The sequence below is a fragment of the Medicago sativa genome, chromosome 7 (genome assembly GCF_051527215.1).
Source record: "Medicago sativa cultivar Bolivia chromosome 7, Bolivia_mono, whole genome shotgun sequence".
In the NCBI taxonomy this organism is placed as follows: Eukaryota; Viridiplantae; Streptophyta; class Magnoliopsida; order Fabales; family Fabaceae; genus Medicago; species Medicago sativa.
Genome location: NC_140755.1, coordinates 37947855 through 37964605, shown reverse-complemented (window position 1 = coordinate 37964605; position 16751 = coordinate 37947855). Strand labels below are relative to the sequence as shown.

The 16751-nt window shown below is 41.7% G+C and overlaps 1 protein-coding gene and 1 pseudogene across 1 annotated transcript; both read left to right on the top strand.

The window, feature by feature from the left end:
* Positions 1 to 6256: 6256 nt before the first annotated feature.
* LOC146906084 (uncharacterized) lies at positions 6257 to 7879 on the top strand. The gene has a single exon (XM_085728729.1). The coding sequence runs from the start codon at positions 6257 to 6259 to the stop codon at positions 7670 to 7672; it is 1416 nt and encodes a 471-aa protein (XP_085584855.1). The 3' UTR covers positions 7673 to 7879.
* Positions 7880 to 8902: 1023 nt separating this feature from the next.
* LOC146906083 (uncharacterized) lies at positions 8903 to 14023 on the top strand (annotated as a pseudogene).
* The last annotated feature ends 2728 nt before the right edge of the window (positions 14024 to 16751 follow it).

The window sequence follows — 16751 nt, the reverse complement described above, 5'->3', positions numbered from 1 at the left end:
TGAATATGTGAAAGTATTAATGTATGAATGTGTGTATGTATAAATGTTTGAATGTAACTTGTAGGACTGTATAAACTGTATGTGACGGGTGGACTCGATGAGACAAGACGCAACAGGTAAAATGGGAGGCGAACTGACATCGCAGTACAAACACTCGGCAAACTTCCTTAGAGATGATATTATTGTGAACAAATTGAGCCCTTGAACGGGTAGAACCCGGCACAAGGTAGAAACTGATGCCTCCTGAGGAGAAAAACCCACCGTTGACCAAAGGTTTGGAAGAAGTCGCCATTTGTAAACCGGCACAGAGTGTACTTCCATCGGCATGCTTCAGCAGTCATGTTTGTTTTTTTTGAAGATCCCTAACTTTTGCCTGGACCGCCCTTTCGGGTTTTCAATCAAACGAGAATATATTCCCTTTTTGTGCCCCTAATTTTTGCCTGGACCGCCCTTTTTGGTTTTCAGTCCACCAGGACGCTCTCTATTGCCTAAGCCGCCTTTTCAAGTTTTTGACTTAGCGAACTTTTATTCTGTATTTCTTTTTTGTATATTTGTATTTCTGGATTATGACTGCATCTTGCTCAAAGCAGAGGTCTTCTCCATGGTGCCTAGCCATGTTTCTCTTCCGTAATGTAACCGTTCTCGAGCCAGATGTTGATGTACGCTTTAAATACTCACGAGTTCAAAGAGAATATGTTTGTTGTTTACACTTTAAAAAGATGTAAAAAAAAAAGAGTTTTGCATTTTGAAAATTTTTGCTTCAAGTATTGCCATCAAAAATAGAAGAAGTTTTGCAAATAGAATAAATGAGAGTTCCAAATAAAAGGGCAGAGGCTCAAATTTGATGAATTGAGTGGTGGCCTGCCAAGGCGTGGCCCCACGGATCTTTGAAAAATTTGGAAAATGGTAAATATATGGGAAGGTACATTGAACACAATAACCGTTATTCTCCCTAACAACTTTGAATGCCCCTGTTCCGAGTCTTTGATCTGCAGATGCTTCAAATCGGAGGTCTTTTGATAGCTGGATGCCCCAAGTGGATTGTGCTGACTGATGCAGTTACTTGTCGTGATCCTTAACTTATGCATAGATTTCCCTTTTGGGTTTCAAACTATCAGGATAATCATTTTTGTTCATGTCTATAACTTTTTCCTGGACCGCCCTTTCGGGTTTTCAGTCCACCGAGACGCTCATTTTTGCCTAAGTCACCTTTTTAGGTTTGGGACTTATCGAGCTTTTATTTTTGACAAAGTATTGCTTGACTGCATCGGTATTCACAAGACGTGTAGGTTTGTCACCATCCATAGTTGTAAAAGTCATTGCACACGAGCCTTCAAAGTTAGGCGTCCACTTGCCCCTAGAGTTTGGTTGGAAAGATAGTACCTTTTTGGGCACAAAGTCTCCTTCTTGAAATTCATGAGGACGAACCTTCTTATTGGAAGTTTGTTTCAACCTCTTTTGATGTAATTGTGCAAGGTCATCATGCATTTAAAGTTCAACCGAGCTGGGATTCCAGCAATACTCCTATTGACGGGACTTTGAACCTCCAAGGGAAGCATGATCTCCATGTTGTATACTGAGGGAAGGTGGGGGGTTGCCCCTGTTGAAATGTGTATTGAAGCACGATACCCATGTACGGTAACGATAACATCTCATGCTAGTCTTTGCAGGTGAATGTCATCCTCTTGACAATCTTCTTGATTTTTGTTTGCGGCTTCGACGGCTAGATGCCCCAGTTTGCGAGAGATCTCATTGGGAGACTCTTCATTATCCTCTTCTTCAGCCTCGAATACAAGGAACTCAAAGTTGGGAGAGAGTACAGGGTCAATGTGTTCAACGGGTTTATTAATGCATGATTTGATTATTGATTTTGACAAGTAAAAATAAGTTATGATTATGTAGATATTTGAGAATGATTACTATTTTTGGGTTTTTTGTATTACCATTTTTCCAGAACAAGGACCAAAATAAAAACAAAGTTGGGATCAAAACGACCTTTTTATTAATGATGACCATACTTAAAGCAAAAAGCCCTACATAAGTTCACTTTCGTCTCGGGCGGGACGAAAGGATTTTTGAAAAGATAGTAAACAAACAAACATATCACTGGAAACAAATAGAGTAGCGGAAGAAGACATTAACATCGACCCAATTACAGCTAACCACTCCATGTGTTAAGTTTTAGAAGATCAGACGGTTGGTCCGGATCAAATCTTGGACTGCCTACTTCATTGCATTGCAATGTTCAATATCATGGCTAGGTGCCCCTTGATGGAAGGTACAGAAAAGGTCAGGTATATACCATGCTGGCAATCTTGTTGGTACCGGAGGAGGCGCCTTGGTCTGGACTAGATTCCTTTCGAGCAACTGAAGCAAAACCTCATATTTCACGGGAATTGGGGCAAATTGTGCCCTTGAGGCCTGTTGTCGAGGCTGCTGTTGATGATACGGTTGCTGAGGATATTGTGGCTGACAACCCGGTTGTTGACTGGCAATGGTAGCGGGTGTGACTGCATCAATGTGTTGATAAGCCGAATATTTTTGTTGAGGCCTCCCCTGAGCCACCATGCTCACTTCTTGTTCGTTCTTTCTCGGAAAGTTGTTCCCAAATGTATTAGAACTGCTGGCAAGTACACTTTCCATGATTAATCTTCCTTCTCGGACTCCTTCTTCCAATTGTACACCCATAACGACCATCTCTGCAAAGTTCTTGGGCGCACTTCCGATCATCTTCTTGTAGTAGAATTGATTGAGAGTTGTCATACCCCAATTTTTGACCTAAAGATCCTACATTCATACACCGACATGTGTCATCTGACCCTGATCGATATCTGATGTTTCGGTGAAAATTCGGCAGAGAGGTATTTTAAAATACCTCACTTTTGGTTCCGAGTCGGGCCCTTTTTTTATTTAATATTTTATTTCCATCTTCTATTTAAACGTTTTAATTAATCTTTGACTTTAATCTTTTAATCTTTTATTTTAATTTTTAATCTATAGTTTAATTGGTCATTATCTCTTTGTATATATTTTATTACTTTTTATTATTATTATTGTCATGAAAATAGGTCTGATAAGTCCAAATTTGTTCACATCCAAAGTTGTCCATATCCCCAAACAGCCCAAAGTTTACAGCCTGTTCACATGAAGACATTCATCAAGTCCAAGTTCATAGCGCGTATCAACTGCATCCCAAACAGAAGCACAATTTTTGTGCTACTTTTCAAACAAACCCTAATCAAAATCCATTCCCTATAAATTAAACCTGCAAAAGCACAAGTGGTCACAGAAAAATTCATCATAAAACCAGCAACTAGAATCACAATAGGCAAAAAAAACCCCAGCAACTTATAACAATTTTGCACGCGCAAAACACTACATAACCTGCGACACGAATCCGTTCACACAGCCAATTGATAACCCAGAACAAATCAATCGGCTTTAAGTCGAACAACATCAGAATCACATCAAATCCAAACGCCCCCCACACTTTTCAGAACCAAGCCGCGAGAAACACCATTCAAGACAGTCGCTGCCGCAAACAGTAATCCAGGAGCTAGTCACAACTCGCACATCACACACAAAGTTCCGTTCAACCATCAACTCAGACGCACAGTCACGCAGACGAAGCCAAATATTATCAGACAGACCAAGAGACGGCAAGGACGAATCAGAGACAACCATCACATCAAATCCAGACGAACGAAACAGCCACCAGGATCCAACAGTCACGATCTCATCAAGGCTAGTCACGGCTTAAACAGAGGTAGTAATTTCTTTCTTTAAACTTGCGGATCTAGTGTGTTTGAACTGATTGTTTGGAAATTTTGTTTTAGAAACGAGATTAGGGAGGAAAGTAAAAAAACAGTGAGAAATAGGAATAGAAGAGATACCAAAAAAAAGGGAGGCTAGTTTGACGTTACCGGCGGTGGCGCCGCCGTCCCTAACGGCCAACCACCGCCGGAAAGTTGTTGTTGTTTATCGGCAGTATAGAGAGAACTGAGGGACGAGAGAAGAAATGTGGGAGGAAGAGAGAGAAAAAGAGATAAAAATGAGAGGAATTAGGGTTACAGCCTTTATATAGGCTTCCCTGTTCCTATGTGGGTAGGTCTACGACCTTCTCATACACCCTCATCTCCCCATCCTTTGATTTTAAATCCTGTGGCCACTGAAACCTCCCTCCTAATCAAATTCAGGCCGTCTGATTAATCAGACGGCCAGTTTAAAATCCTCAAACCCACGACCCGATCCAGTTTGCGACCCGACCGGTCCAATCTAACAGTCCAGCGCCCCTCTTTCCATTCGGGGCCCAACTTCATGCTTTTTTAATTATTACACCCCCCTGTTGTACTTCCGACACCCTTATGCATCTTTTTTATTTTTTTTTATTCATGCATTTTTAATCTTTCTTGCATTTTTTAGTTTCTTAAATTAAGTTGCACATGCATTACTCATTGATATATTTATTTGTGTATATTTTATTTTATGTCATTCATTATTTATTACGTAAAATTTAAATTGCATATTAGGTTTAGACGTAAATAGTTCATGCATTTGCATATTTTATTTTAGTCATTTTTAAATCATTAGAATGTATAGTAGGCTTAATGTAATTTACTTATTTTTGTTTTGCACATAGCTTAGAATGTAAAAATAGGTTTTCATGTAATTTATTTATTTTTCTGCAGACCTTAGAATGTATTAATAGGTTTTTTGTAATAGCTTAGGTGCATGTGTGCGTGTGTGTGTGTGTATGCTTACCATTTATGCTTGCTAGTTTAGGTTAAAGGATTTTGTGGTGATCCAACGTCACCACAAAATACCTACGCTTTTATTTTCTTGCTCCGATAGTTTTAATTTTAGTTTAGTTACCGCTCAAAAATAACCAAAAACATGCAAATAGTTTCAAAAAATACAAAAAAACATTTTTTTAAACAAACCTTGATCCTAAATCAAGTGACGTCTTTTTTTATTTTCTTTCCTTAATCAAACTTCAATCAATTTAATCATATTTCGAGTCATTTTTCTTTAACATAAAAAATACAAACAAGTTCATTTTTTGCCAATTGGCCTCTCCATTTTAAAACCTTTTTCAAACTAATAAAAAAAACACACAACCAATCAAACGTCAGTTTTTTAACCCCAAACTACGAGGTTTTGATCCCTCACGGGTACGTAGGCAGAGGACCATGTCCTTCCAAATCAATAAAATGTAGATAATTAGGTCTTCCCTTTTTTAATCATTTCAAATTCTTTTTTTCAAAAAATAAGCAAGTTATAGCACATTAATTAAATAAAATCAAGAGGTTCCCGTAGAGTACTACGGACAAAAAGGGTGCTAACACCTTCCCTTTATGTAACTAACCCCCAAACCCTAAATCTTTTCAAAATATGGGGTGTTTGAACCTTTTTCCCCTTTTATTAAAAAATTAAATGTTCGGTCGTGAAATAATCAAGTGAGTCAAAAGCTAATCAAATAGCCTTGATCTCCGAAAAACGACGCGACAGAAATGGCGACTTCACTGGGGAATCCCCCTAAGAGGGTTGAGCCTAACTTGGTCTTATTTAATTTTTGTGCTACTACTTGCTTAAAAAAATAAAAATAAAATATGGAAATTCGTGTATATGTCTGTTCTTCCTTCTTCTTTCTCCTTTCTTAAACGTGAGTGGTGAGATAAGTCCTACACCCGGACTTGAGGGAACTTAAGATAGGATCGGGTATAATCATAGTATCCATGCCAAGAGTACTCTTCGGTATTGGTACATGTGATAACCCACTCAATGGAGGGATCTTGGAGGTATACGTTTGTCGACGTGAGTACTCGCGTATGGCATGTTACTTTCAAGTGACCGTCGAAGTTGAGAACCTTTAGTCACCTTTAACCCATCTTGGCTTTTTAGGACGTGGTGCGGTGGCTAGTCGAGAGTACTCTCGTATTGGTCGTCACGCGATACTACACCCAAACGAGACTAACCGATGAATATTGTTGGAACGAGAGTACTCTCGTCACCTAACAAATATTCGGACGTGGTTGAAAACTTTGGGAACCTTGATAGAACCCTTGTTACATGTGCAAATGAAAACCTTAGTCCTTACCAAATGGCGTTGTTATCCCTAAGCTTCAACATTGTATATCCTGAACCTCATCATGTTTCCTTGCATAATCATACATCCATGCATTCATTCATGAAAACTTTTTTCCATTCATCAAAATATTGAAGGACTTATATTAGTTTTATTGTAAACATCGTAGATATGACTTTTAAAACAAGGAAGCTTAAGCAGTATAGCTTCAGGAAGCTGGATCTTGTAGGGTTAAGGGATCTAGGGAATAAGGTGAAATGCTCGGACTGCTTCCATCAGGACCATGGGAATCTGCTCGGTATTGTCAGGATGAAGGTTGACGAAGGACTCCTTGGCACTTTCGTTCAGTTCTATGACCCAGAGTATCACTGCTTTGGTTTCCCAGAGTTTCAATTGGTTCCCACTTTGGAAGAATATGCTTTTTGGATTGATCGACCAGTGCTCAACCAAGTACCTTTCAGTGGTCTTGAAAATCCTCCCAAATTCTCAACCATTGCCGAAGCTCTCCATTTACCAACTACCGAAGTAAAAGACCATATTACCACTAATAGCAAACTCTTAGGTATCCCTACCAAGTTCCTTTACGAAAAAGCCGACTATTTCTACAGAATGTCCAGTGCTGACGCCTTTGATGTCGTCCTTGCCTTACTCATTTACGGCCTAGTGCTCTTTCCCAACCTTGACAACTTTGTCGACATCCATGCCATTCAAATATTCCTTTCAAAAAACCCTGCTCCCACTTTGTTAGCCGATACCTATCACTCCATCCATGAACGTACTCTAGCGGGTCGTGGACTTATCAAGTGTTGTGCACCATTGCTCTATAGATGGATTACCTCTCATTTACCCCGAACTCCTAGCTTCACCACCAACCCACATGGCCTCCGTTGGTCAGAGAGACTCATGGCCCTTACTCCAAATGAGGTGGTGTGGTATGAACCAGCTTACGACAAGGGAACCATCATTGATAGTTGCGGGTTATTCAACAATGTACCACTCATGGGCATGTATGGAGGAATCAGTTATAATCCGGTCCTTGCTAGACGCCAGTTTAGACTCCCCATGGAAGGAAAGCCTCTCAGCATTCATCTCGAGAACGTATATTACCACAATGAGAGTGACACTGCGGGAATGAGGCGTCAAATTGCACGAACTTGGCAAGCCGTCCGGAGGAGAGACAGAGGCCAGTTAGGAAAGCGGACGGGGGCCGTCCATGCAGACTATACGCAATGGGTTATTGATCGATCTAATGACTTTGGAATGACTTATAAGCTCACCAGGTTCTTGTCCGCAACTACTCCAGCACCACCCATGCCGATGACCCTTGAGACTGAAAGGGAATATCAGAAAAAGATAGCTGAGTTGATGGAAGAGAATGCAAGAGTGACAGAAGAGTATAAAGAAGTAGTACGCGAGAATGAATGTGTAATGGGCCTACTGGAACAGAAGGATTGGGATATCAGCGAGTTGAAGAAGGAAGTTGTTAGATTGAATGAAGAGAAGGAGGCCATAATTGGCCAGATCCCGGGACATAAGAAGAAACGAAGTGCTTTCTTTGCCAACACATGTTCTTATCCGTCTCCCTAGAATGATCAAAGTTTCCACCAGAGTTGTGTACTGCCTTATGTCTTATATTTTATATTTGTAAGTCTATCCCTTGGCTTGGTTGTTAGAAAGGGAATTATCTTGTAAAGTTTTATATTTGTAAGTCTATCCCTTGGCTTGGTTGTTAGAAAGGGAATTATCTTGTAAACACTTTATTTATTATTAATGTTTAGGTTGTTTGTTTACAAATTTGCTTTTATAAGTCCTTCGGTAAATAAAAAATGTGTCTATTTTTGCATAACATCATGCATCATTTTGCATTCCATAGTTTCAAATCCAGAGTCTCACACAAGTTTTCTTTTCCAGAAAAAGGTCAGCCCGTTTCAAAAGGTGGCCCCACGTATCCGTTACAAGTCTACCCGTACTATCTACACTCGAGCAAACGTGAAGAAGAAGATGGATTATCTCGAAGAAGAAAACAGAGTGCTCCGTGAAGAAATGACAGCCATGCAGACTAAGATGGACGAAATGGCTGAAGTGATGAAGACAATGGCGGAAGCACAGGTTCGAGCTCAAGCACAAGCTGAAGCGCAAGCTCAAGCACTAGCCCAAGCACAAGCTCAAGCTCAAGCACTAGCTCAATCACAAGCTCAAGCACTAGCACAAGCTCAAGCACAGGCACAAGCACCACCGCCTCCTCCTCCAATCAGAACTCAGGCCGAAACATCCGCCTCTGCTGCCGCCTCTGCTACCCCTGGATGGGCAATATGTGCTGATACTCCGATGCACTCTGCTCCGCAACGTTCTGCGCCTCGATTCTCGCCTTTCACTGCCGGCGAAATACTCCGTCCCATTGTGTGTGAAGCTTCAAGTTATATGCCAGAAGGTCGTTCTTGGGGTGTGCCAGTTTGCCTCAGTGAAGTATTCCGCCCTATCATGACCGAAGTTCCGATGCCTACTCGTCAAAATGCAACTCATGTTCCTCCACCTCTGGTAGGAGCTCCTCCAGCCGCTATGACCTATTCGGCTCCGGTGATGCATACCATTCCACAAGATGAAGAACCCATATACCATTCAGGGAACATGGAGAACTATGACAGAGTGAATGACTTGCAAGAAAAATACGATGAGATGCAACGAGAGATGAGAGCTCTCCATGGAAGGAAGATGTTTGGGAAGACTGCTTACGATCTCTGTTTAGTGCCGGACGTCCAAGTACCCCACAAGTTCAAGGTACCAGATTTTGAGAAGTATAAAGGGAACTCCTGTCCCGAGGAGCATCTAACAATGTATGTGAGAAGGATGTCTGCCTATGCCAAGGATGACAAAGTCCTTATCTATTTCTTCCAAGAAATTTTGGCTAGTCCTGCCTCAAAGTGGTACATGAATCTGGACAAAACAAAGATTCAAACCTTCCGTGACCTGTGTGATGCTTTCGTAGAACAATACAGTTACAATGTGGATATGGCCCCTGACCGAAGTGATCTTCAGGCTATGACTCAAGGGGACAAGGAAACATTCAAAGAGTATGCCCAGCGATGGAGAGATGCTGCTGCCCAAGTCAGCCCGCGCATAGAAGAGAAGGAGATGACCAAGCTCTTCTTAAAAACTCTCAGTCAGTTCTATTACGTGAACATGGTCGGAAGTACTCCCAATAACTTTGCTGAGATGGTTGCTACGGGTGTACGGTTGGAAGAAGGAGTCCGCGAAGGACGTTTAGTAAAAGAAGGGACATCTGCAAGTGGAACCAAGAAGTCTGGGAACCACCTCCCAAAAAAGAAAGAACAAGAGGTCAGTCTGGTGGCTCATGGGAGGCCTCAACCAAATTATTTACCCTACCAACACGTTGCTGCCATCACACCTGCTGCCAATACCATCCAACCACCAAATAGCCAGCTCCAATTCCAACAATATCATCAACCACAACACCCTCAACAACACCCTCAACAACATCCTCAACCATATCCTCAACAATACCATCATCCACAACAATACCCTCAACAACAACAATTCCTACAATATCCCCAACAACCATACCAACAATACCCACAACGACCATATCAACAACAACAGCCTCGACCACAGAATACCAAATTGCAAATTGACCCAATTCCCGTGACATATGCAGAGTTACTCCCAGGGTTGCTCAGTAAAAATTTGGTTCAACTTAGAGCACCTCTTCCAGTGCCAGAGAAACCGCCAGCATGGTATAAACCTAACCAGACTTGTGCTTTCCATCAAGGGTCCCCAGGTCATAGTATTGAAGATAGTTATGCCATGAAGAATGCAGTTCAGAGGCTAATCAATGAAAAGAAGATAACCTTTACGGACTCAGCACCAAATGTTCGAACCAATCCGTTGCCAAACCATGGTACCGCAACTGTCAACATGGTCGAAGATTGCCAGAAGACTCATCTCATCCTGAACGTCCAACACATCCGGACACCTTTGGTCCCTATACATACCAAGATGTGTCAAGCGTCTCTCTTTAAACATAATCATGCCGCCTGTGAAGTGTGTCTTCTAGATCCTCAAGGTTGTCAGAAAGTAAAAGATGATATCCAATGACTTTTAGACCAAGGAGAACTTGTTGTTGAAAGAAAGTGTGATGATGTATGTGTTATAACTTCGGAGGAGCCTTTGGAGATATTCTACGACAATCGGAAGTCAGTTGCTGCTCCTTTAGTGATCTGTTTTCCTGGTCCGATGCCTTATGCTTCTGAGAAAGCCATTCCTTATAAGTACAATGCCACTATGATAGAGGATGGTCGTGAAGTTCCAATACCACCTTTGCCGTCTGTAGGAAATGTCGCTGAAGTCAGTAGAGTGCTAAGAAATGGGCGTATTGTTCCTGTGGTGCTCCCAAAGAAAGCTAGTGCTCCGGTAATCGAGGAGACCCAAGCTAAAGATCCCAGTGCGGTCAAAGATATTGGTCAGTCTAGTGGGACCAATTCAAATTCTGAGATTGATGAGATTCTTAAGCTAATCAAGAAGAGTGAGTACAAGGTGGTTGATCAACTGATGCAGACTCCATCAAAGATATCCATAATGTCTCTACTGCTGAATTCTGATGCTCATAAGGAGGCTTTAATCAAGGTCCTGGAACAACCTTTTGTGGACTACGATGTGACTGTTGGTCAATTCGGAGGAATAGTGGGGAACATCACTGCATGCAACAATCTGAGTTTCAGTGATGAAGAGCTTCCGAAAGAAGGAAGGAACCATAATCTGGCTCTCCATATATCTGTGAACTGCAAGACCGATGCTTTGTCAAATGTGCTAGTAGATACTGGGTCGTCCTTAAACGTAATGGCCAAAACAACTTATGGTCAACTTTCTTACAAGGGTACACCTTTGAGACAGAGTGATGTAATGGTGAAAGCTTTCGACGGTTCAAGGAAGAATGTTCATGGGGTGGTGGATCTTCCTATTACAATTGGTCCACATGTTTTCCAAATTACCTTTCAAGTAATGGACATCCAAGCATCGTACAGTTGTCTGTTGGGCCGACCCTGGATTCATGAAGCTGGGGCGGTAACCTCCACATTGCATCAGAAGTTAAAATTTGTGCAGAATGGAAAGCTAGTAACTGTGAATGGTGAGGAAGCTTTGCTAGTAAGCCATTTGTCGTCTTTCTCTTTCATCGGGGCTGACAGTGTTGAGGGGACATCATTCTAAGGACTTGCTATGGAAGAAGAGAATACCAAGAAGAGTGGGGCATCTATTTCCTCTCTAAAAGATGCTCAGAATGTGATACAAGCTGGAGGGTTTGCAAGTTGGGGAAAGTTGATAGAATTGCTAGAGAACAAGCGCCGAGAAGGACTGGGTTTCTCCCCATCAACTGATTTGCCCTAGAACGTCGTCGTGCCAACAAGAGGTACTTTCCAAAGCGCTGGCTTTATCAATGCCCTGTCAGAAGCCAATACTATCATAGAAGACAGTCCTGAGGGGATACCACAAAGTTTTGTGACTCACGGAGGGACTAGCCACAATTGGGTTGCTGTAGATGTTCCTTTTGTTGCTCACTTGTCCAAGTAATGCATTTGTTCGTTTTATACTTTTTCAAAAAAATCCTTTCGCCCCGCCCCAAGAGAAAGTGAATCTATCTAGGGCCCTTTTGCTTCAAGAAATTATCATCAATTAAATAAAAATGTCGTTTTGTTCCCGACTTTTGTTTCATTTTTCTTTTGTGTTTTTTCTGAAAAAATGGTAATACAAAAAACCAAAGAAATATAATCACCTTCGAAAAAGCTGCATTTACTTATTTTCTAAAATCATCAATCATATGTGCAGATTAAACATCAATGAACCCTTTGAACAACATACCCCTATGATCTCTCCCAACTTTGAATCCCCTATGATCTCTCCCAACTTTGAATCCCCAGATTAAACATCAACTATGAAGAGATTCCCGACGAAATCTCTCGGCTACTTGAACGAGAAAGAAAGGCCATTCAGCCTTATGGGGAAGCAATAGAGGTGATCAACTTGGGTACTGAAGAAGACAAGAAAGAGGTCAAGATTGGGGCATCACTTGAAGCAAGTGTCAAGAAGCGAGTGATAGAACTTCTCAGAGAATATGTTGATATATTTGCTTGGTCGTACAAAGATATGCCAGGCCTGGATACTGATATTGTGGTGCACCGTCTGCCGTTGAAGCCTGAATGTCCACCAGTCAAGCAGAAATTGAGAAGAGCTCGTCCTGATATGGCCCTCAAGATTAAAGAAGAAGTACAGAAACAGATTGATGCAGGTTTCCTTGTCACATCAGAATACCCGCAGTGGCTTGCCAACATTGTTCCTGTCCCGAAGAAGGATGGTAAAGTCAGAATGTGTGTTGATTACCGTGATTTGAACAAAGCTAGTCCCAAAGATGATTTTCCGCTACCTCACATTGATGTATTATTTGACAACACTGCAAAGTCCAAAGTTTTCTCCTTCATGGATGGTTTCTCCGGTTACAATCAGATCAAAATGGCACCAGAAGATAGAGAGAAGACATCTTTCATTACCCCTTGGGGCACTTTTTGTTACAGAGTAATGCCGTTTGGGTTAATAAATGCAGGTGCAACTTATCAGAGAGGTATGACTACTCTTTTCCACGACATGATGCACAAAGAGGTTGAGGTTTATGTGGATGATATGATTGTCAAGTCAGGTACTGAAGATGAGCATGTCGAGTATCTGCTGAAGATGTTCCAACGACTGAGAAAGTATCAACTCCGTCTGAATCCTAACAAGTGCACCTTTGGTGTCAGATCCGGAAAGCTTTTGGGCTTCATTGTCAGCCAGAAAGGCATTGAAATAGATCCCGACAAGGTCAGAGCTATTAGAGAGATGCCCGCTCCGCAAACAGAAAAACAAGTAAGAGGGTTTCTCGGACGACTGAACTACATCTCCCATTTCATTTCTCATATGACTGCAAAATGTGGGCCGATATTCAAGCTACTCCGCAAAGAGCAAGGTATTGTGTGGACAGAAGAGTGTCAGAGAGCCTTTGACAGCATCAAACAGTATTTGCTAGAACCTCCAATCCTTATCCCTCCAATTGAAGGAAGACCTCTGATCATGTACCTGACTGTGTTAGAAGATTCTATGGGTTGTGTGCTTGGTCAACAAGACGAAACTGGAAGGGAAGAGCACGCTATTTATTACTTGAGCAAGAAGTTTACTGATTGTGAGTCTCGATATTCCATGCTTGAAAAGATTTGTTGTGCGCTGGCTTGGGCTGCCAAACGCCTTCGTCACTATATGATTAATCATACTACTTGGTTGATTTCTAAAATGGATCCGATCAAGTACATCTTTGAGAAGGCCGCAGTGACAGGAAGAATCGCCCGATGGCAGATGTTGTTATCTGAATATGACATCGAGTATCGTACCCAGAAAGCAATCAAGGGGAGTATCATTGCAGATCATTTAGCTCACCAACCAGTTGAGGATTATCAGCCTATCAAGTTCGACTTTCCTGATGAAGAGATCATGTATCTGAAAATGAAAGATTGTGACGAACCGTTATTCGGAGAGGGTCCAGATCCTGAATCAAGATGGGGTCTCATATTTGACGGAGCTGTTAATGTGTATGGTAGCGGAATTGGGGAAATCATCATTACTCCTAAGGGTGCACATATCCCCTTCACTTCCAGGCTGACATTTGACTGTACAAACAATATGGCAGAGTACGAAGCATGCATCATGGGTCTCGAAGAAGCTATTGATCTGAGAATCAAGATCCTCGACATTTATGGTGACTCAGCCCTCGTAATCAATCAAATCACAGGAGAATGGGAGACTCGCCACCCTGGCTTGGTCCCCTACAAAGACTATGCAAGACGATTATTGACCTTCTTCAACAAAGTCGAGTTGCACCACATTCCTTGTGATGAGAACTAGATGGCAGATGCTCTAGCTACCTTGTCCTCAATGTACCAAGTAAATTGTTGGAATGAAGTGCCATTGATCCGTATCAGACGTCTTGAGAGACCTGCTCATGTATTTGCTACTGAAGAAGTTGTTGATGATAAGCCATGGTTCCATGATATCAAGTGTTTCCTTCAGAGTCAAGAGTATCCGCTCGGAGCTTCCAATAGAGACAAGAAGACTCTAAGAAGACTATCTGGCAATTTCTTCCTGAACGGGGACGTTTTGTACAAAAGAAACTTTGACATGGTGTTACTCAGATGTGTGGACAAGCGCGAGGCATATTTATTGATGCATGAAATACACGAAGGCTCCTTCGGAACTCATTCTAGCGGGCACACAATGGCTAAGAAGTTATTGAGAGCGGGTTATTACTGGTTAACGATGGAAGCTGATTGTTACAAGCACACCAGAAAATGTCATAAGTGTCAGATCTATGCCGATAAGATTCATGTGCCGCCAACTGCACTCAATGTTCTTTCGTCTCCCTGGCCTTTCTCTATGTGGGGCATTGACATGATCGGAAGGATTGAACCAAAAGCGTCAAACAGGCACCGCTTCATTCTAGTGGCTATTGACTATTTCACCAAGTGGGTTGAAGCAGCATCATATGCTAATGTGACCAAGCAAGTGGTGGTCAAGTTTATCAAGAATCATATTATCTGCCGCTACGGTGTCCCTAACCGGATCATTACAGACAATGGGACGAATCTGAACAACAAGATGATGAAAGAGTTATGTGATGATTTCAAGATCGAGCATCATAATTCTTCGCCTTACAGACCTCAAATGAATGGTGCTGTCGAAGCTGCAAATAAGAACATAAAGAAGATTGTCCAGAAGATGGTGGTGACTTATAAAGATTGGCATGAGATGCTCCCCTTTGCATTACACGGATATCGTACTTCCGTACGCACGTCAATAGGGGCAACCCCCTTCTCTTTGGTATATGGTATGGAGGCTGTACTCCCCGTAGAAGTTGAGATTCCTTCAATGAGAGTTCTGATGAAAGCTGAGTTATCAGAGGCTGAATGGGTTCAAAGTAGATATGATCAATTGAATCTGATTGAGGAAAAGTGCGTGACCGCCCTATGTCACGGTCAACTATATCAGAAGAGGATGAAGCAGGCTTTTGACAAGAAAGTTCGTCCCCGTGAATTCAAAGAAGGTGATCTCGTGCTCAAAAAGATTTTTACGTTCCAACCGGACTCCAGGGGCAAGTGGACACCTAATTATGAAGGTCCATATGTTGTCAAAAGAGCCTTCTGCGGTGGTGCCATGACTCTTCAAACCATGGATGGGGAAGAACTTCCACGTACTGTAAACACGGATGCAGTCAAGAAATACTTTGTCTAAAAATTATAAGAACAGCTCGGTAAGTCGAAAACCCGAAAAGGGCGGCTTAGGCAAAAATGAGCGTCTCGGTGGACTGAAAACCCGAAAGGGCGGTCCAGGCAAAAATTAGAGACAATAAACAGAAAATCATTATCCTGATAGGCTGAAAACCCGAAAGGGCGGTCTATGCAAAAGCTAAGGATTAAAAGAAAGACAAAGTAACTGCATCCGATCTGGCACACCCACTTGGGGCATACCTGCTATCAAAGAATCTCCAATCTGAAGCGTCAAAAGCAGCGGAATTCAAAGTTGTTAGGGAAGATAGGGTTATGAAGTTCAAAGTACCTCTCCCATTTTAAATTACCATTTTTCAAAATTTTGTAAAGGATCTATGGAGTCTCGCCCTTGGCAGGCCACCATTCAATTAATAAAATTTGAGTCTGTGCCCTTTTTACTTGGAATTCTCATTTATTTCGTTTTCCCAAATTTTCTTCTATTTTTCTTTGATGATAATATTTTGAAGCAAAATTCTTAAAACTTTTTCACATCTCTAAAAGGCATAAACGAATAAGTGCATTATAGAGCTCGAAAGTAAAAGAAGTGCGCATCGACACTCCCCTCAAGGGTGGTTAAATCCTACTAAAACGGGCATGGCTAGACACTGTGGGAAGCCTTAAAAAAAAACAAAAAAATTGAGCTCGCTTAGTCGAAAACCTGAAAAGGCGACTTAGGCAATAGAGAGCGTCCCGGTGGACTGAAAACCCTAAAGGGCGGTCCAGGCAAAAATTAGGGGCACAAAAAAGGAATATATTCCCGGTGGATTGAAAACCCGAAAGGGCGATCCAGGCAAAAGTTAGGGATTAAAAAAAAAACGACAAGGAAAAGGCACGACGACTAAAGACGCCAATAGAAGAGCATTCTGTGTCGGCTTACAAAATGGCGACTTCTTTCCAGGCTTGTAATGGGTTCTCCCCCCTAGAAGACATCAGTTGTTACTTTGTCCCCAATGAGGTCATCTCCAAGGAAGTTTGCTGAGCTTTCAGTACTGCAATGTTGGTCCACTTCCCACCTTACCAGTCCTGTCTTGTTTCATCGAGGCGTCTGTCATATACAGTTCATACAATCATACAAGTTACATTCATACATCCATACAATCATACATTCATACAATCATACATAAATACTTTCACTTATTCATACATTCATACATATCATATACGCGATATCAATTCATACATGATTGCATTAGCCACCAAAATCTTGTTTCGGTCATGTCTTTTCAATTTGGTCTCTACTTATCATTATGTCAAGCCACAAGTTTCTATACATGAACATCTGACATTCACCTTCTCATCATCAAAAGTGC